This window comes from Acomys russatus, chromosome 29 (genome assembly GCF_903995435.1).
Source record: "Acomys russatus chromosome 29, mAcoRus1.1, whole genome shotgun sequence".
In the NCBI taxonomy this organism is placed as follows: Eukaryota; Metazoa; Chordata; class Mammalia; order Rodentia; family Muridae; genus Acomys; species Acomys russatus.
In genome coordinates, this window is record NC_067165.1 from 37,922,441 (window position 1) to 37,944,149 (window position 21,709).

The 21,709-nt window shown below is 46.5% G+C and overlaps 1 protein-coding gene across 1 annotated transcript; it reads right to left on the minus strand.

The window, feature by feature from the left end:
- Positions 1 to 17,587: 17,587 nt before the first annotated feature.
- On the minus strand, positions 17,588 to 20,067 carry LOC127211264 (oogenesin-1-like). The gene is made up of 3 exons (XM_051171090.1): positions 19,781 to 20,067; positions 18,725 to 19,303; positions 17,588 to 18,134 (listed from the first exon to the last, which is right to left on the minus strand). Exons 1-3 carry the CDS (start codon positions 20,065 to 20,067, stop codon positions 17,588 to 17,590), a joined length of 1,413 nt encoding a protein of 470 aa, XP_051027047.1.
- Between the last annotated feature and the right edge of the window lie 1,642 nt (positions 20,068 to 21,709).

The following is a 21,709-nucleotide window of genomic DNA, read 5'->3' on the forward strand; positions in this document are numbered from 1 at the left end:
ATCCTGAAGGCCATTGTGTCTTCCTGGCCCTCCCCATGCCTCTCTGTAGGAGCCCTGATAGTGGACAGCAGACTGGATGTATTGAAGGCTGTGCTTGAGGGAGTGCATGTCCTGACTGCACAGAAGGGTCCCTCCAGGTAAGAGAGATCAGCTAAGGTGGAGGAAGGAGGAAGGCTCTGTGTGCAGAGAAGGAACAGCTGGGGACAGGGAGTATTTGGCTAAAGGGAGGTCAGAGGCTTCTGACCGTCTCAGCTTAGAGGACTGGAGAGGCTTGGGCTCAATCTCAGCCCCTTGGGCAAATCATGGAAAATGTGGAGGACACAGCAGAGTAGACACAGCAGTGGAGAACAGGCCTTTCCATGCCTGCCTCAAAGGCACAAGTGAACTGAGGTTGGGATAAAGGGAGCGGAATGGAGGGAAGTGAGACAGGGGAAGCTGCGTCTCTGGCAGAGATCCCTGTTTACTGAGAATGAGACTCTAGGTGTGATTCTGGGCAAAGGGACAAGCAACAAGTTTGAAGAAATAGAAGTGTGTGGTGTGGAAGACATCAGTCTATCAGAAGAGTGTGTCTTCTCTTCTCTTCTGAAAATCATGCTCCTTTCTCCCATGTCAGGTGCAAAGTCGGAGTGCTCGATTTAAAGAATTCACAGCATCTCATCTGGGGCATATAGTCTGGATCCCATGAAAGTGACTGCTCACCACAGGTCATGCATGACAAAGAAGCAGCCAGTGGAGACCTGTCCAGAGCCTGCGCTGAAGACACATTTTAAGATGGTAATTGATTTTAAACTCACAGAGGCCAGTTTCAAGGAATGTGCCACATTACCTGCTGCAGTGGGTCCATGAAAGAAAAGATTCCATTCATCTATGCTGTAGGAGGCTGCAGAGTGGGAAATCCCCTGACTCCACTGTCGAGAGATCTGCAAAATGGTGGGTGTGGCCTGTCTGCTGGAGCTGCAGCTGAGCTGATCGTGGACTGAATTCACACTACACCTGGTTCCTTATCTGAGGCAGATGAGAACTCTTCCCATGCTCCGCTAGAGGGAAACAAGAGGCATGCAGACCTCTGTGAGTTCTAAGGCCAACCTGGTCTACAGAGGGAGTTCCAGGACACCTAGGGCTGTACAGCCCTCTTGAGATTCTCCTTGAGAGAACCTCAGATATTCCACAAACCCTGGAACCGAACCAGCCAGCAATAGGTGACTCTCATTTCAGTGTGATCTTGCCTGTCCAGAGCCAATGCCCCCAGCTCAGAAAGGTCCATCTCTGTCATAATCATGTTTCTTTGCTTGGCCTGAAGAAGCTTTTACATCACACAGCCAAGCTGACCAAGGAGCTATGCCCTGCCTCTCAGGAATGCAATGAGGACTTCCTAATACTTAAAGACAGGTTTGAGAAACTGCCTAGAGCTGCTGGATATATATACTCAAGGCCCAAAGGTAAGCCAAAGTAGTCTCCTTGGATACAACCCCCTGCTTGCGTTTTTTACATTCCTGTTACTCACACCTGGAGACCAGACTTTGTCTTAGTCAGTAAGTAGGGTAAGGGTGCTTCTGGTACTGGGAGTAAAAGCCTAGTGTGGGAGAGTGTCTACACTGTGTGTGTTCTTGATTGCGTATAATAACTGTGCTAAGTTTTTGGGTTCCTAGTGTATCTCCATCATCACACAGCATTTGCTCTCATAATTTCACTACCCATCTGTGTGCTGATAGAAATACACTCGCAAAAGCTCAGCACCGTTATTATGTGCACTTGACAACACACAGAGCAGATATCCTCCCACACTAGGCTTCCATCCTCCGTGCCAGTAATTATCCTAATTACTGACAAAGGCAAAATCTGGACTCCAGGTCAGAGGAACAGGAATGCAAGCAATGTGAGCAGGTGGTTGTATCCAAGGAGACTGCCTTGGTCTGCCTTTGGGCCCTGAGCATGTCCAGCAGCTCTGGACAAAGTTTCTCAAGTCCGTCTTTAAGTATTATGTGGTTTGTTTAGCATTCCCAGGGGCAGGGGACAGCTCCTTGGTCAGCTTGGCTGTGTGATCTAGAAGATTCTTCAGGACAAGCAAAGAAATATCATTATGAGAGGAATTGACCTTGAGCTAGGAGCATTGGCTCTGGGCAGGCAAGATAGCACAGAAATTAGAGTCCCCAGGTCCACATTGCTCCAGTGCTAGGGTTTTAGGGGTGCTTGTGACTCTCTCAAGGAGAATCCCAAGAGCTTATATAGCTCTGGTTGTCCTAGAACTCACTATGTAGACCAGGTTTGCCTTAGAACTCGCCGATCTACCTGCCACTTGTCTCCCAAATGCTGGGGCTGTAGGCATGTAGCACCATATCTGTCTTTGCTTTGCTTTTCTTTTTTGTGCTTTCTGCTTTTATTAATTAATATGATAACTGATAAATTATTACTCCTTGAATAATGCTGGGACAAAGCAAAAGAAACTTGGGTAGAAGCCTAAGAAACTTGTCCTTAGTGTACTACCATTTTGTTTTCAGACTCCATTTTAGTAATGGGGTAAAACTAAATGTTAATTTCTAGGCTCTATGGCATCTAAGGACTCCCCAATATCTGACCAGCCTCTCATATGTATCTTTGTTTTCCAAAACATAATCAAATGTCTGTTACAGAATATGACTGCTCTTTTTTGTTTGTTGGTGTTTTTGTTTTTTGTGACAGAGTTCCTCTGTGTAGTTTTGCTGTTCTGCAACTCGCTCTGCAGACCTGGCTTGCCTCAAACTCAGATCTGCCTGCCTCTGCTTTCTGAGTCCTGGGATCAAAGGCCTGTGCCACCATCACTGGAACATGGCTGATCTTAACCACAGATCTTTTCTTCATCTTTTGTTCCCTAAAACACAATGACTGTTCCTAACCACAAAAAGAATAGATTTAATTGGCTGGACTATTAAACCTACTGCCAAGAGCCACCCTGTTAAAGGAGCTCACTAGGCATGTGGGCTCTCTAGGAGGTGATCTGGTATTTGCAAGGTCTTGTAGCATGGTGCACCCCTAAACTGCTTCTAGCCCCTGACATGCTGTTAGGAGCCATTGATTTGAGGAGGTTCAGTAGGCATGAGAGATCTCTGGAGATGATTTGGTATTTGCAAGGTTTGTATCATGATGTACCCCAGAATTGCTTCCAACCTCTCACTATCTTGTCAATTGCATTTTGCTCCATCTCTCTAAAATCTGGCATTATAGCTGGGCATGGTGGTACAGGCCTTTAATCCCAGCACCCAGGGAGGCAGAGGCAGGTGGATCACTGTGAGTCTAAGGCCAGCTTGGTTTACAAAGCGAGTCCAGGACAGCCAAGATTACACAGAGAAACCCCATCTGGAAAAGCCAAAAGTAAATGCATCTGGCATTGGTGTGAACTGTTATTTTCTGGGTACTGACCAGCTCTGATGGAGCAAACTTCCTACAGGATCTTATTGAAGACATACTGTTTGTTATTCAGATGAATTGATCTCTGATTATGGAATTCCTGATTTGATTCAAATAGCTTTGAAAGTTAAAGTTAGTTTATGGCTGCAATAAATACCTTTGAAGACCTCCAGATGCCTCACTACGGATAGCCTTGTAGCATATGTGTGGCTTCAGATAAGTTCCCACTCCAGATGCTACCATGAACCCTGGTATCTCACCGTAAATATAGGCAAGTTTGTTTAAACTTGGCACGAACCTAAGAGGAAGCTATCTAGATATGTCTGATTTTGCTCTTTCTTAGAATGACAGATAAAATTATTGTCCTGAGCTCAATGAACTAAGAGATAGCTAGATAACGTATAGTTAGGCCCATCCTAATTGAGAAATCGTATACTCTTGTAAGTTTCAGACCCTATTAACATTAGACCCTGTCAACCTCCATCATTCTGAACTCACTATAAAGTTATGTAATGGATACATAGATAAAAAATGTTTAGGTTTAAAACATATAACCTGTTATATTTTAGAATTCCTCTGTTTTTGTGATTAATTGTACTCTTTTGACTATGAAGTAATCCCTTATCTCAGAAGTATAAGTATGGTTTTTTACAATAAACTACACTGAAAATTGGGAAGCTTAACTTTAGTTGAAGTTAAGATGCCTGACTTCATCCACTTCTTCTTTTGATCCCTTTTTCTTGAATGTATGTGCTGAAAATTGGGACGCCTGACTTCAGTTGAAGTGGAGATGCCTGATATCATCCACCTTTTCTCTTGATTGTATGTGTGTGAATGGTTTATTCCTTCCCCTCTTTCTCTCCCCTCCCCCACTCTCACTTAGGGCCATCAGCCTTCTACAGCTAATAAACCTAAGTTTATACCAACTTACTGGAGATCTCTGCAAAGAGGCCTATCTACAGTTCAAAGAGCCTCCTTTTACAACCCCCATGCAGGTTCCAGCCAGAAGCCGCTTTTACAGGCTCAGCCATAGGAAACTTGTGGTCAGTTTAAGTTCTCCTCGCTGCTGCAGCACAGCCAGTCCCTAGAGAAGAAATTTTGGGCTCTTTTCCCCCTTCCCTCCTTTCCCCTTCAATCCTGATCTGTTGCCTGAGCCATCAGCTCTGGCCACCCAAGAGATAAAACAAACTGGAAGGGCCTCCGGCATTAACAATCTACGTTCTGTATCAGTTGACATAGGTCAAGTTTATTTAAGAAACAATCAACTTTTCCTGTCCTACCTTGAACATGTTTATGAATATGTACCCACCTCCCAAATTGACTATGACACCTCCTTTACAAACTCCCAGTAGCCACTGACTCCCAGAATGAAATATTCCAAGAATATGGACTCACTGAAGTTGCTGGAGAAATGGGCCTTTTCGCTTGGCATCAGGTGCCTCATTATCAACCTGAACTCCAAAATAACCTGGAGAAATGGCTCAAAGTCTATGAAATAACATCAAAGCACCAAGGCTTTCCCCTTGGCACAGGGTACAATCCTTGTCTTAACTGGCTTAGCCTGGCACTGTGGCACAGCAGCTTATCCAGAAAAGACAGATAAGTAGTTTCCAATGCAACTGAGTCGGGTAAGCTGGGAGCACTGGTCCAGGGCAGGCTGGATGTCAAGGAACTGGGAGTTAGTAATGTTACAGAGCTCTAAGTCCAGGGCCAGCTGACTGTCTGCCACCTCTGGAAACTCATGCAGATGGGACCAGAAACATCAGAAAGATGCTTCAAGTCTGATTCCACCAATAGACTGGACTTCAACCAGAAGGTATCCAAGGGAGTGCTGCTCCTGGGGAGAGGGCAGAGTGTGTGGTGAGTGGGAGTGTTCTGGCGCATACAGGAAATGACCTCTTGGCAGGAAGTCACCTCGTTGTCCAAGTCACCTCATCCTCAGAGAAGTAACCACCTAGGCTGCTTCTGTATTATGTAGACTATTCATTCCAATAATCCTGTTCTAGGGCAAGACCTGTCACCATCAGTCTAGCGCTGGTACAGGCCTCAGCTGTACCTTCTTTCCTTACTGTCAGAACCACTGTTCTGTTTATAGGTCAACAGAATCCTGGAAGGACCAATAGGCAACGTCAAGCAAGATCCACAAGGGCTTCCACACTGTTCCTCCTCAGCACAGGTTCTCTCTTGTTGGGAGACATTGGGTGAGCAGGCATGAGCCATGACTGTCTGACTCATGTTGCTGAGGTTCTGTTTCATAATCTGCAAACACAACTCTTGCAGCTTCCACGTGTTGTGGGTTAAATTGAAATGTGTCTTCTAGCGCAGGCCAGGAACTCATCTCCAAGTGACCCTGGACACTAGCTTCTGGCTGTCAGTCATTCTCCTCATTTCCTGCTGCTATTCCTACTCTCATGATTATGATGATGCTGATTACAGATGTCTCTATATATTTCAGTTCGGTCTGCAATGCTGATCCTCCTGGACCCTCCTCTAGATAGTGCAGTTGTTATGAACATGGGTTGGCACAACCTCCTATCTTTTGGGCTTACTTTTCTCCAACCCTAACCCATGAAATCTAGCCTGCTCTTTCTTTTGATGGCTTTGTGAGGAGACAGAAAAGATCTCTTAATACAACGGGCTTCACCTATCCTAAGCATTGTATGAGGTTTTTGTTTTTTGTTTTTTCTTTCTTCGAGACAGGCTTTCTCTGTGTCACCGCAGCTGTCCTGGATTTGCTTTGTAGACCAGGCTGGCTTCGAATACTCAGGGATCTTCCTGCTTCTGCATGCCCATTGCTGGCATTAAAGGCATGTGCATTCTAATATACCTGGATACTGTTTCCTAAATGGCTCACTGGTAGCCCAGGCCTTACATTCCTCCTTACTGGCACAGTCAAAAGTGCTTTGGTGCACTCTTTGTCTTCTGCTGGTTGACCCAAGCTCTCCCTGACCTGGACACCTAGGATGTCCTTCTGGGATCTCTGGGTGTTTCTTACCTGGAGTGAACCTTCTGGGCAAACAGCCTATGGAGTGCACGCATGATGACCTTTAAAGACTCCATGTCAGGCATCTTCATTAGGACTCCCAAGTGCAGACAGGAGCAAGGCCAGGCCGTCAGCATCTGCTTTAAGACATGTCCCCCTTTGAAAACATGACTCTACATCTGTAAAGAAGGGCCCCAAAGGCAGATACTCCAGGTAGGGAGCCAGGGCCTCATTCCTCAGGGAGAATTGTTTTGCTAGCTCTTGGAATGTGGGTAGAGCTTTCAAGCTCCTCTTAAGGGTTCTGCAGTGAAATGAATTAAGGATGTGTTATCCAAAAAAGACAGTCTTCCCACCAGGGACAGAAAACACTTCCCAATATCCAAGGACCCACTCATGCCCGTGGAGACTTCAGTTTACCTTCTTACTTATGAGGCTAGAGGTCAAAACAAACACACAAGTGAACCATAGTTCCAGGAAAGCAGAAACCTAAGCATGCCTAGAAGAAGTTCCTACATTTACTTCAGTTCATCATGAAGCACCTGGTTCCAACCAGTGTCCCTCAGAACCCTAGTGGGAAGGCAGCACCCAGGGGCTTGAGTGCTGGGCCTGCCCTTTTCATGGGAAAGTTCCAGATGATCACTCACAATCCTCAAAAGAAAGCAATGGAAACATTCTACTCCCTTCCTATCCATATTCCTTATACACTGTCATCCTAGCCAGGAGGGTTCAATGAGAATCCGGAACAGATCCCATGAATTTCCATTTTAAAAGCCTCAGGTGCATATCCCAGGAGGCGGAGGTGTATAGATTTCTGTTGAGTTTAAGGCTGGCTTGATGCCAGCCTGGTCTACATCATGAGACATTAAAAATGAAACATTCTTAGGAGCCTGTTGACTTGGAAACATCTAAAATGCTAGTAACATGGAAAGCTGAGGCAGGGGACTTAGATTTCACCTTCAATGCAGTGTAGAAAAAGAAACAAAACAGAACATCTTTAGTGGGGTATAGAGCTCCATGCCTGTGATCTGAGACCCACGGAGAGATAGGAAGATCAGGAAGTGGGCTAGGCATGAAGACTCTGTCTTAAAAAGCTGAAATAAGGGGCTGGAGAGATGGCTCAGCAGTTAAGAGCACTGTCTGCTCTTCCAGAGGTCATGAGTTCAATTCCCAGTAACCACATGGTGGCTCACAGCCATCTATAATGTGATCCGATGCCCTCTTCTGGCCTGCAGGAGTACATGCAGACAGAGCACTTCATACATAACAATAAAATACATCTTAAAAAGAACATCTGAAATGAATCAGGGTTTGGTTGCCTCTGCTTCTTGTCCCGACTGTAGAGGACTTAGACAAGCAGAGAGTTCCAGGCTGGCTTGAGCTACAGAGAAATCACGTCTCAAAAACCAGTGAACTACATTCAAGTTAGGAGTAGTGGCTCACTCCTGCAACTCTAGCCCTGAGGAGGCTGAGGAATGAGGATCAGGCAATGGACATCAGTTTAAACGATACATTGAGTTCAAGGCTAACCCGGGTATCACTGAGAATTTCTCTCCCTATAAAACATAGAAAAGAGCCCGGTGTGGTGGTGCATGGCATTAATCCCAGCACTCAGGAGGCAGAAGCAGGCAGATTTCTGTGAGTTGGAGGTCAGCCTACAAATCAAGCCAGGCTAGCCAGGACTACAAGAGAAACCCTGTCTTGAAGAAAAAAAAAAAATTCAATAGAAAAGTTATAAGCCAGATATTGACATTTTCTCCTCCCTGTGTCCAATCAGGACACAAAATATGGTAAGATTTCATAATCCTCAGCCACTGTATCATGATTATTAACTGTCTCTTCTTTGATGGAATTAGACATCTGATTTTGGAAGGAAAGGGACGGTATGGAGAGCAAGCCCAGACTCATGCACTGCAGGGCCTTGTGGGTCACACTGGAGGGACTGTCACGGTTCTGAGTGAGAGGAGTAAGATGTACCATGATGCCACCAGTAGAAAAGCGGTCCCTGAAAATCTCAGGGAAGTCTTTCCCCACATCCAGACATCAGTCAACCCTGATGAGATGGACAGCCTGTAATCTTGTCACTCTGAAGACAGAGGCAGGGGCATCAATACAAGTAGCAGGCAGCCCGGTATGCACAGTGAGTTCCGGGCCAACAGACCCTGTTTAAGTAACTACAACACAGTCACTGAACATAGTGCATGGCTTCTATCCCAGTACTGGAGAGACAAAGGCAAGTGGATCTCTGGAAGTTCAAGGCCAGCCTGGTCTACATAATGACTTTCAGGCTACCCAAAGACTATATAATGAGATCCTACCAGGAAAACAAACACATACAAACCAAAAAATAAATAAAACACCAAAAACACATGAAAATGTTCCAGATGTGAAAGTGCTTGGTGGGTGTCGAGAAGCTGTAGTCCTAGGTACCCAGAGCCTGAGGTAGGATGCATAAAGTCATCATGAGCTAGATTGATATTTTCTCTCAAAACAGAAAGAAAAGAAAGACAAAATGAATAACAAAGCATTATAAAATGAATGTCAAACACAATAGCTTTAATTAAAACCTCAGTGTATCAAGCTGGAGAGATGGATCAGGGGTTGATAACACTCACTGATCCTCTAGAGGTCCTGATTCAATTCTTAGCAACCACGTGGTGTCTCTCATCCATCCATAATGTAATCTGATGCCCTCTTCTGGCCTTCAGGTGTACATGCAGGCAGAGAGAGCAAAGTATACATACTAAATAAATAAATCTTTAAAAAAAAACCTCCAGTCTATCCTCTCATGTGGTACAAAGCTCTAACCTTAGCACACTAGAGACAGAGGAGGATCTCTGTGGGTTCCAGACCAGCCTGCTCTACACAGTGAGACAGTCCAAACACTTGCACCACCACCACCACCACTCCATTACAAACAGAAAACTGTGTTGTCTTTCTAGGCAAAAGGTGGGGAAATCTCAGTGCACCAGGGACCTTTCAGAATTCCCCTACTCAGTGTCCCCAGTACATCTCCGCTCAGCAGGGGAAGGCACTTCCCACCAAGCCTGAAGACCTGACTTGGATTTCTGGAATCATCTAGGAGACCCGGGTCCCAACAGCTTTCCTCTGACCTCTGAATCTGCACAGTGGCATATGCCCTTCCATAGCTAACTGTAATAATTCGTTGAAGTTCCTTTCCCCAACACCAGGAAAGCAGAGAGGCAGCAGCAGGCAAGGATCGGTCTTTGTGACACCTGCCTGGCTTAGGTACGCGACCTTCAGCTCAGCAGTCGGGAAGAGAAGGCTGCAGTATCAGGAGTTCGAGGTCGCCCTTGCCTGTACCGGAAGTTTGACAGCAGCCTGGAAAATATCCCCTAGGAAAAAAAGGAGGGAATGAAGAAAGGGAGAGAGGAGCAGGAAGGAGGGAGACTATCTCAAGGCTTCTTGGGAGAAAATTCAGAGAAATTCCATTGATATTAAGCTGAACTCTGAGGCTGTGTTCTCTTCCTGCATAATATGGATCCTGGGAACCAAACTGGACCATCATGCTTTGCAGCAGGTGCATCTTGTTGGTCCATTTAGTGGCTTTTTCTTTTCTTTCTTGTTTGATTTTTTTTAGAGATAGGGTATCTCTGTGTAGCCCTGGTTGTCCTGGAGCTCTGTATGTAGACCAGGTCGGCTTTACAAACACTAAAAAGTCCCAGTTAGTCTTGTTTCATCGAGGTTGTTTGTCAGGAGTGGGATGGAGTCCCTCACAGAGAGTTCCAGGGGATTCCATCATTCTCCTCTGCTTCTCCTCCCCTTCTTCTGTTGGCTTTTTCTTTTCTTTCTTTCTTTTTTTTTTTTTTTTTGAGCCATGATGACATCTTGGGAAGCTTGGCCTGCATCAGCTTGTTCCTGATTCAGCCTTCAGAGGGCGGGGCTAACAGGCCTGTGTCTCTCCTCTGCCCTTGTCACTGCCCCTCTTCTCCTCCTTGCCCCCTTTTTTTCTGGCTGCAGCTGTTGTGAGGGGAGCACCGCAGCTCTGGAGGCTGAGGCAGGAGAATCTAGAGTTGAAGGCTGGCCTGGGCTATATGTTGAGAGCCAGTGTCAGAAAACAAAATCAAATTTCTGGAAAGCCAAAAAGGACAGAGAATGATCACTATCCACAGGGCTCATTTCTCTTTCTTTTTCTTTCTTTTTTCTTTTTTTTTTTTTAAGATTTATTTATTTATTAGTATATATACAGTGTTCTGCCTGCATGTACACCTGTAGGCCAGAAGAGGGCATTAGATCACATTCCAGATGGCTGTGAACCACCATGTGGTTGCTGGGAATTGAACCCAGAATCTTTGGTAAAGCAGGCGGCACTTTTAACCACTGAGTCATCTATCTAGCCCTTATATTTCCTTTTGTTGTTTTGTTTTGTTTTTCGAGGCAGGGTTTCTCTGTGTAGCCTTGGCTGTCCTGGACTTGCTTTGTAGACCAGGCTGGCCTCGAACTCACAGCCATCTGCCTGCCTTTGCCTCCCGAGTGCTGGGATTAAAGGCATGTGCCACCACGCCCGGCTTCCGCAGGGCTCATTTCAAACTAATGTTTCCTTGAAGTGCTGGAGCACAGAGGAGGAGCCAGGAAGCACTGGGTGGGACCGGGAATTTGACTGCTCAGGGGAATGCCTGCCCAAGGCGCAGCAGGCCTTGGTGGGATCCTCAGTCCCTGAGCCACGTTAATGGCGCACACCTGTCATCTTGAGAAGTAGCAGTGGGAAGGTCCCCAACCTGGACTCCATGGGGAATCATGGTCATTCTTGGCCACGGGAGACCTATCTCAGTGAAACTCATTTGTAGGATGTTATGGTTTCTGTTCTTGGAAATTAAAGGATAGAATCTGACATACAACTCTGTAAGGAACTTCTGCATTCTAGTTTTGCTTTTTCCACTTTCTTTTTTGTTTTTCAGCTGGCTTCAAACTGACAGACACCTGCTTGCCTCTGCTTCCTCAAGTGCTGGGATTACAGTCGAGCTCCAACACAGCCCAGTAAATACTTTGGGAGGGGGGGAGAAGTGGAGGTTGAAACAGTGTTTTTGTGTGTAGCCTTCGCTGTCCTGGACTTGCTTGATAGACCGGGTTGGCCTCGATCTTACAATATTCCATCTGCTTCTGCTTCCTTGAGTGCTGGGATTAGAGGCATGAAATAACATGCAGGGCTGATTTTTCCACTTTTTTTGTTTGTTTTTCAAGACAGGGTTTCTCTCTGTAGCCTTGGCTATTCAAGACTCACTTTGTAGACCAGGCTGGCCTCGAACTCACAATGATCTGCCTGCCTCTGCCTCCAGAGTGCTGGGATTAAAGGCGTGGGCCACCATGCCTGGCAACTTTTCCCATTTTTTATATTCAGCACCTTCGTAAGGATCAGACAAACTCCATTTTGAAAAAGAAACTCCATTTTGTGTTAAACCTGGCCAATGGCTGAACCCAGATTCCAGTACAAACCACATACTAGTCTAAAAAAAAAAAAATTCCCCTAGCAACACAATCAGCTCACCTTGGGAAAGTTCAAATACACTCTCTGCTGCTCAAGTTGATCAAGTTGGTCAAGCCAAGACTTGTAACTCCTGCTTGCAGATTTTCTGCCCAAATGCTATCCAATTATCTATTGTAAAACCCATTTCCTTGTCTAAAACCTATTTAAAAAAAACCCTCTCAATTGAGACTTGAGGCCACTTCCCTGCATCTGCTGAGTCAGTGCATAGGAGGTGTGTCCTGGGTTCGAAACTGCAATAAAGTCTTCCTTGCCATTACATTTGGACTTGGCTCTTGGGTAGTCTGTTTGGGGAGTCTCTCAAAATTGGGGCATAACACTTTTTTTTTGTCATCAGCACCTCTCTATCATTTAGTGTCTGTATGTGATGTTGGGAATGGAACTCAGTACTATTAGGTGTCAAACCCAGGATTAAAGGCTAACAGAAGCGGCTATTAACATACCAGACCTGACACTAACTGTCATCATGTTTCCCAGCATCCCTCAGTGTCTACCTGCTACAGGGTCCTCTTGGGTGGCATACCCCACCTCCTGCCCACTGTAAACTCTCCAGCTCAGGGCTGGCCTGCTCTTCCCACACTGCCTGTGCTCTATATATTTCAGCCATTTTGGTTATGTCAGTATTTTTATTGTTGGCCTCTCTGCCTCTTGGTTCTCTTCTCCCCTCTCCCCTCTCCCCTCTCTTCACATGGCCCAGCTCAGGGTCATGTTCACTCTGTGTCCCTCCAGACACCCCTCAGTACAATCCCTCCTTTGTCCCCATCATACTTATGAATGGTCAGGTCCTCCTTTTATTTTTTTTCCATTCAAGTACATGCCAAGTAAGTACTCTGCTACTGAGCTACATCCCACCTCTTCACTTGGCCTTGGTGAAGGCAAACTTGATCTGAAACAGGTTATCAGTGCACTGTGCCAGCCTCATCCCTGGCCCATTCGTACTGTTTTCCAGCATGTTCTCACGATGCTGTCCAGACTGAGCTCCATCTGCCACCACACTCTTGCCATTCTCCTCCCAGTTTCCTGGAACCACAAACCTGCACCCACACCTGGATCTGAAGAATTAAATAAACAAAAGATATGGAGCAACCCGGGCAGTGGTGGTGCATGCCTTTAATCTCAGCACTCAGGGAGGTAGAGGCTGGTGGATGTCTGTGAGTTCAAGGCCAGCCTGGTCTACAAAGTGAGTAGATCTTAAATGTTGGCTCAGAAGAGTCTAACTCCTTAGGCAGTGAAATGTGCACTAACCCCATTCAAACAGTGTCCTACATAATCCAGAGAGAAGGAGACAATCACCAGGCTTTTCCTGTCAGGTCTTTGCAGGGGCTCCCAATCTTCATGTGCAGTGCAGTTTCCTTAAGGTGGCGGGGTGACTCACATCAGGACGAGATGAGGATGTTCCCTTTGGAATTGACCACAATGTCCTTCCTCACATTGGTTCATCTTTCACATCCAGGCTGGGCATGATGCTCTGGACCTGGTGCTGTGAGGCTCTGCTTTTCTGTCTTGTTATGGGTCTTTCTCCCTCTGGGGCTTCTGCAGTGCTGGATTTAAAATGCGCACCACCACCCCCAGTTCTTTCTCTTTTTTTTTCCAGTTCTTTCTCTTAAAAATAGAATGTGCTGGGATTTAAGGCGTGAGCCACCACTCCCGGCTGAGCCAACATTTAAACTGTTCTGCAAGTATAAGAAATAGCTTGTGGTTCCACCCTGTCCTCACTGTGATAGGTCTCTGAGTGTTGATGTTATAAATAATGTCAACCCTGACTTGTACCAAGGTTTAAATACAAGGCTGCCCTGACCAACAGGGGTTCGTTCGACTAAAGCTCAGGAAGAGATTCACCTGTACGAAGGATAAAATACAAGACACAAAGAAGGGGAGCAAGTCTGAACGCTGATCAAGCTCTCAAACTTTATTTTTCTTTCATTTTTAAAAAAAAAAAAATGTGTATACAGTGCTCTGCCTGCATGTACATCTGCAGGCCAGAAGAGGGCATAATATCATATAATAGATGGTTGTGAACCACCATGTGGTTGCTGGGGATTGAACTCAGGACCTATGGAAGAGCAGACAGTGCTCTTAACCTCTGAGCCGTCTCCAGCCCTCTCAAACTTTATTTTTCAAGAGCAGTTTTTATAAGGCAGGAGACAGGGAAGCATATTGCTATGGCAACCCAGCTGCAGGCTATCTCAAAACACAGGGAATTTCAGGCAGGGCCATAACTTTCTGCCACACAGAATATCTTGCTCTATCTTTATCTTTAGTCTAACTGCAAAATCACAACAGGGTTGCTCTCTCTCTCTCTATCTTTCGTCTAACTGCTGACTCACAACAGGGTCAGCTAGTTTCTGGCGAAAGGCAAGCTCTGGGAAAGACAGAGACTTGGTGGACAAGATGGCTGAACATTGGCCATATGGCCTATTGTCCCCAACACATAGCCAAACTCCCTCTGCAAGGACATGAGAGGGTGCAGCTGCAATGCGAAGGTGAGAGGATTTTGCATGACTCAAACAAATGGGGCGCCACCCAAACTGCTGCCTGCTTTCCTACCTCAAAAGCCTCCTTCTTACCTGGCTCTTTTGGGTCTGTGGATTATAGCATGGATATATCCTGTACTTTATGGTCACTATCTGCTTATAAGTGAATACAAACCATGTTTGTCTTTCTGGGTCTGGGTTCTCTGACTCAGGATGATCTTTTCTAGTTCTCTCCATTTGCCTGCAAATTTCATGATGTCCTTGTTTTTCATAGCTGAATAATACCCCATATAAGTGTACCATTTTCTTCATCCATTCTCTGCTGAGTAATATTTAGGTCGTTTCCAGTTTCTGGCTAGTATGAATAAAGCTACTAGGAATATAATGTGAACAGATTCCCAAATACCTGAGAAACTGCCAAATTGATTTTTTTCTTTTCTTTTTCTTTCTTTTTTCTTTCTTTCTTTCTTTCTTTCTTTCTTTCTTTTTTTTTTTTTTTCTTTTTTCTTTTCTTTTTTTTTTTTGGTTTTTCAAGACAGGGTTTCTCTGTGTAGCTTTGGCTGTCCTGAACTCTCTTTGTAGACCAGGCTGGCCTCGAACTCAGAGATCTGCCTGCCTCTGCCTCCTGAGTGCTGGGATTAAAGGCATGTGCCACCACGCCCAGCTGATTTTTCTTTTTTTCAAGACAGTGTTTCTCTGGGCTGGGTATGGTGGCGCACGCCTTTAATCCCAGCACTAGGGAGGCAGAGGCAGGTGGATCGCTGTGAGTTTGAGGCCAGCCTGGTCTACAAAGCGAGTCCAGGACAGGCAAGGCTACACAGAGAAACCCTGTCTCAAAAAACCAACAAAGCAAAACAAGACAGTGTTTCTCTGTGTAGCCTTGGCTGTCCTGGACTTTGTAGACCAGGCTGGCCTCAAACCCACAGCAATTCACCTGCCTCTGCCTCCCCAAGTGCTGGGATTAAAGGTGTGCACAATCATGGCCTCCTCCAATTGGATTTTCAAAGTGACTGTACTTGTTTAGACTCCCAAGGGGTCAAGGACACCAAAAGAAAACCTACAGAACTGCTGGGCGTGGTGGCACATGCCTTTAATCCCAGCACTTGGGAGGCAGAGGTAGGTGGTCTACAAGTAAGTCTAGGACAGCCAAGGCTACACAGAGAAACCCTGCCTGGAAACACCAAGGGAAAAGAAAAAGAAAACCTACAGAATCAACTAACCAGGCCACAGAGACACAGAACCACCAATAAGGGAGCATGCATAGGACTGACCTAAGCTCTCTGCACACATGTAGCAGTTCCACCACTTTCATGTGTGACTCCTAACAGAGGGAGCAGGGTCTGTCTCTGTTGCCTTTCTTTAGGGTTCTTTCCCTCTACTGGGCTGCCTCTTCCAGGCCCCATAGGAGACATGCCCAGATTTATGGCGGCAACTTGATATGGGAAGGCAGATTGATATCCATGGAGGGCCTCTGATTTTAAGAGAAGTTGAAGAGTGCTGAATATCGTGATAGGGGAGTCCTAGGAGAAGTGGAGGGAGAGAAAACTACATTCTGAATGTGTGTGTGTGTGTGTGTGTGTGTGTGTGTGTGTATTGGTTTTTAGAGACTGGGCTTCTCTGGGTAACAGCCTTGGCTTTCTTGGTCTCACTTTGTAGATCAGGCTAGCCTCAAACTCACAGAAATCTGCCTGCCTCTGCCTCCCAAAGTACTAGGATTAAAGAAGTGTGCTACCATGCCTGGCAATTAAAAAAGATCCAGTTCTGCGGACCTTGAGAAACAGGCACTCTGTGGGTTCAAGGCCAGCTTTGTATGCAAAGTGGCTTCCAGGACAGCCCGAGCTGTCCTTAAAGCAAAAAGAGGGAACGAAGGAAGAAATTAAGAAAAAGAAAGCCAAGCCTTTAATTCTAGCCCTCAGGGTGGCGGGGTTTGATGCAGTGCATGAGTTCAAAACCAGTCTGGTCTACAAAGCCAAAGAGAGAGAGAGAGAGAGAGAGAGAGAGAGATACTGGTGTCAGACCCAACACCATTGGATCTGTTTTAACTTTCCTTCAGCCAACCTTACAGCTCAATTGCACATTGTAGCCTGAATATACTACATTACAATATGCCTTGCTCACATATAACTGAAAACCTTTGCACATAACCCACCGGACAGCCACACCAGCAGGATGTAACAGAGGCAAAGGTTGGGAGGAAGGAATGGACTCCAAGGTGTTTAAGGCAGAGAGGGAGTTCTGCAGTTTGAGCCCCGTTGATGAACAGCTCAGTGTCTTTCCTCCCCTAAAGCCACAGGACTCTCCTGACCTTGAACCTAGGAACCATCTGGGGAGGTCACTGACTGAGGACTCCAAATATCACTGTTCAGGTTTCCAGGCTCTGGTTATTCCTTTACAGCTACCATGATGGAGACACATTCACTTCCCAGAGCTGTGTTTACACGTTCATGATTGTCCTGCTGACTCCAAATCATTTGAAAATGCATAAATTGTTTTTACCACTCCAGAAGATATGGGGCCCATCATCCCACTGTCTTTTGTTGCTGCTGCTGTGTTTTGGGGTTGTTTTTTTTTCTTCTTCTTCCCGAGACAGGGTTTCTCTATGTAGCCTTGACTGTCCTGGACTCACTTTGTAGACCAGGCTGGCCTCGAACTCACAGTGGATCTCCCTGCCTCTGCCACCCGGTCTTGTTTTGTTTTTTAATGTCAAATTCAATCTCTGTAATGTGAATGCACTACACACCATTTTGTTTCCAAAACACTGAACGCTACATGAAGCCATGTGCTCTGGACCCATTGATGACACCTCTTCCTAGCGTGCTATGACTGTCCCAGCTTTGAGACTGACCTGATTAGAGTGATGGGGAAAAAAAAACACAGACACAGGTACAGAAATGTGATGAGTGGGCTGTGTGCTCTGATGGAGATACACCTCACAGAAACTCAGCACATTTATTGATACAATCCACAGAGAGGGCTAGCTTATCAAGGTAGAGGATTTCTATGGGGAACAGACTCAAGCTGCATTAATCCTGGAGAAGGAAACAGTGGTTGACACTTTCTACACAGAGAGAACATTGATTTTCTGCATCAGGGGAGGCCCCTCTTCTTTCCAGGGTCTCAAGTATTGAGGTGCTTGGTATATCAATGTTCTGGACAGCAGTGAATTTCACCAATTCCCAATACTAGGCGTCCATTTCTCGGTCCCAGCATCAACCATAGCACATTTGGTGCTGGACAATGGAAACCTTAAGTCTCCAGGTCATAGACCAAGAACCCATAAGAGTAAAATAATCGGTTTCTATTAAAACAGACGCTCTTAGGTTGCCTTTTAGCCCTGAGTATATCCAGGAGATCAGGACAAACTAGGACAAATTTGTCTCTGCGAATATCACCCATGTCATCATAGCAATCCAGAGGGGCGGGATACAGCTCCTGGCTCAGCTGGCTCAGCCTGGCTGTGTGGTGCAGGAGTTGCTTCAGGGCAGGCAGAGAGAGTTTATTACCAGCGAAACTGACCTTGGTGAGCTGGGAGCATTGGCTCAGGCCAGACAGGAGGTCACAGACCTGAGAGTCCCGCATAGAACACCAGCCCATATTCAAGGTTTGCAGGGTGCCTCTAACTCGCTCAAGGAGAAGCCCAAGAGGCTTAACAAAGAAACCACCCAAACGTGTGGCACTCAGGTCCAGATGTTTGAGCTCACCAACGGTCAGGCAGTGGGGCAGGTAGTCCAAGTCTGCCTGTGAGAGGTGGCAGCAAATGATTGACAGGGTCTCCAAGGGCTTCTCCAGGCACCTGGGGAGAAAACAAGTGATTGGTTGCTGGAAAATGGTGAAGAGGGCTGATGGAATTGACAGGGAAGCAGATGACATTTCTCTCAAATTCATTCTAACTCTATGATGGAGATCAACCCAGGTCACACCTTCTGCTCTGCTGTCTGCTCACATAACACAACACTCCAGTCTGAGGCCTGTGGGCATCACCATGGGCATGGTTCAGGGAACGGCAGGAGACCACAGCAATGGCTGTTATCAGGTCAGGACTGCCCACCTCAAACAAGATTCAGCATCTTCCTGTGGTGTCCCTAAGGTTCCCCGACCTCTGTTCCTCACTAAGGTCATGTCCCTGTTCCCACCTTCAACCCTAGTATTGCACATTTCCCATCTACTCAAGCCTTTGTAGACTCAGAAAAGCCTTTCACACACGAGCAGTTAGACTCATTCCTGTGCCTGCTCACACACGTTAGCACAGAGCTCATCCTCTCATAGATGCTGTGTCTCTAACACTGCTAGGGTTCCAGTGTCCAGTCCACCAAGGACCAGCTGACCTGCAAGAAAAGAGATGTGTCTCCCATCTCCTTGTGGACACTGTCTACCATTTCTTACCTGATAAAGTGTACTGCGGGGACATAAACAGCTTTTAAGTTATTTAAACAGAGATTCCGCAGGCAGTGGAGTTGGGACAACTGAAAGCTCAACACATATATTCTCCCTATGAGCTCTTGAGGATAGTCCGTAGGGAACGGGTAGACAAAGAGTCCTAGTGTGAGCGTGGAAAGATTTTTCATCTGCTCCAGGTAAGGTTCAAGAAAAGCCAACTCTTCCGTACACAGACAAGTCAGATGAAACTCCTGGATACAGGCTGGATCTACAGACTTGAATATGTCTGTGAGAGTGGGGCTGGGCTGGTCACAAATCAGCAGCTTTCTGCAGCAGAGATGAGTGGAACCTTGGTGCTGACGGGCCCACTGCAGCAAGCATGCGTCCCATTCATCCAGCTTCCTGTCCTGGAGCTTGAGATCAGCTATCACCTTCAAAGAACTCTTCAGCCCAGAGTCAGGACAGCTCTCCACTGGCGGCTTCTGTGTCATGAGCTTTGGTAAACACTCATCTTCAAAGGATCCAGCAATTAGACTCCAAGCGTCATGGGGCGCATTCCGCAAATCGAGCACTCTGAGTTGGCGCCTTGTGTGGGAAACATGAACATAATTCTCAGAAGGGAGGACACACCCTACATTCTGACTGATTCTCTTCCACACCGCACACTTCTGCTAGTTCTTCAAACTCGTTGCTTGTCCCTTTGCCCAGAATCACACCCAGAGCCTCATTCTCAGTAAACAGGGATCTCTGCCAGAGACGCAGCTTCCCCTTGTCTCACTTCCCTCCATTCCGTTCCCTTTAACCCCGACCTCAGTTCACTTGTGCCTTTGAGGCAGGCATGGAAAGGCCTGTTCTCCACTGCTGTGTCTACTCTGCTGTGTCCTCCACATTTTCCATGATTTGCCCAAGGGGCTGAGATTGAGCCCAAGCCTCTCCAGTCCTCTAAGCTGACGCGGTCAGAAGCCTCTGACGTCCCTTTAGCCAAATACTCCCTGTCCCCAGCTGTTCCTTCTCTGCACACAGAGCCTTCCTCCTTCCTCCACCTTAGCTGATCTCTCTTACCTGGAGGGACCCTTCTGTGCAGTCAGGACATGCACTCCCTCAAGCACAGCCTTCAATACATCCAGTCTGCTGTCCACTATCAGGGCTCCTACAGAGAGGCATGGGGAGGGCCAGGAAGACACAATGGCCTTCAGGATCTTTGGGTCTCTCTTGGTGAAGGCCTCCTCCAACACTGCTTGGAGGAGCTCCATGGGCAGGTCCTCCAGAGCAGAAATGGCCAAGGCCTCCTCCCTCAACAGACTCTGTTTTGCCAGCCGCAGGAGTGTGGGTGGGGCCTGGTGTGTCATTGTGAGTAGTTTTCAAAAATAACGATCCTGGAGAAGCACAAAAGCAGAGACATCATTAATGACAAGAAACTTAGGAAGCACTTCTCTCCACACAGGGAGCTGTGAGGGCCAGTCACTGCTGGGGTGATGGGAAAGAGCTCAGTTTCTTTTTTTCTTTTTTTCTTCTTTTTTGGTTTTTCAAGACAGGGTTTCTCTGTGTAGCCTTGGCTGTCCTGGACTCACTTTGTAGACTAGGCTGTCCTCAAATCCAGAGATCTGCCCTACCTCTTCCTCCTTTCTGCTGGGATTAAAGGCATGCACCACCACGCCCGCTGGAAAAAGGTAGTTTTACTGGCACAGATGCCCTTATACTGATTTCAGAGAGAGAACAAACTGGACACTAGTGATGACCAATGAACCAGAGATCGAGAAGGAGCCAGAAGATTAGAATATATTGCCAAGGTTACTGTGAGGACAAGCAGAGCAAGTCAGAGACACTGAAAAAAAAAAAGCCAGTTTTAATCAGTCAGCTTGGAGAGGAGTTTTAGCCAGAACAGTGGAGGTGAACCAGCCAGTCAGATTTAGAGAGAGTTACAAAGGGTGACCTTAACAGCAGTCAGTCTTTTTTTGTTTTTTGTTTTGGTTTTTTCGAGACAGGGTTTCTCTGTGTAGCCTTGGCCATCCTGGACTCACTTTGTAGACCAGGCTGGCCTCAAACTCACAGCGATCCGCCTGCCTCTGCCTCCCGAGTGCATTGATTAAAGGCGTGTGTCACCACGCCCGGCTCCACAGCAGTCAGTCTTAAAGGCTGAAAACAACCTAGGCCTAGAAGAGATAATATGGAGGCCTAGATCAGCCGACTGAGGCAGTTAGCCTCCAAGGAGACAGTTATATCTAGCAAATAAAAGTTACTTTAACAGGTCACCACCAGGAGCCTATGCCAAGAGCTGTCTGCCTGGATGTGTCACAACTGCTTGGCCTCCACTGATTTTAAAGCCAAAATTCTCCTCTCTAGCATGTGAATCCTCTCCAAAGCGCCCCCATTCCCAAAACCCCATCCAATTCCAACCACAGCTTGGCTGAGTACATCTGACTGGGAAGGAAGCACCAGGAACCCTGAAGGCTCAGGCCATGGTTTGATGATGAGTAGACTGTGCTCAACTCTCCAGGACCTCAAAGATATAAAAGGAAACACCTGGTTCCCAATGTTCCCAGTCACCATTCTCCCAGCTGACCCTGCATGGAATAATTTGTGGAATCTGTGAAATGTGCATCATCATTAGTTTTTTGGGTTATGTGTGTTGTAATCCAGGCTGGCCTTGAACTCACTGAGATACACCTGCCTTTGCCTCCCTACTGCCCACCCCTCACTATCATTAGTTACTGCCTTCAGTTGTTGCTTAACACATGTCCTGGCATTTCAGGGCAGGAGGACTTCAAGCTTCTGCTCTCCGAGGTACAGAGCAGGACAGCATGGAAAAGAAACACTAACAGAGCCGGGTGTGGTGGTGCACGCCTTTAATCCCAGCATTAGGAGGCAGAGGCAAGCAGATTGATGTGAGTTCAAGGCCAGCCTGGTCTACTAAGCAAGTCCGGGGCAGCCAAGTCTACACAGAGAAACCCTGTCTTGAAAAACAAAGGCAAACAAAAAGAAACACTAAGA

Coding starts and splice junctions, on each gene's coding strand:
- LOC127211264 (XM_051171090.1), bottom strand. CDS start 20,067: ATGACACACCAGGCCCCACCCACACTCCTGCGGCTGGCAAAACAGAGT. Junction 19,304..19,780: donor GCACAGAAGGGTCCCTCCAG/GTAAGAGAGATC, acceptor TTCCCACACAAG/GCGCCAACTCAGAGTGCTCG. Junction 18,135..18,724: donor CCCGCAGTACACTTTATCAG/GTAAGAAATGGT, acceptor TTTTCTCCCCAG/GTGCCTGGAGAAGCCCTTGG.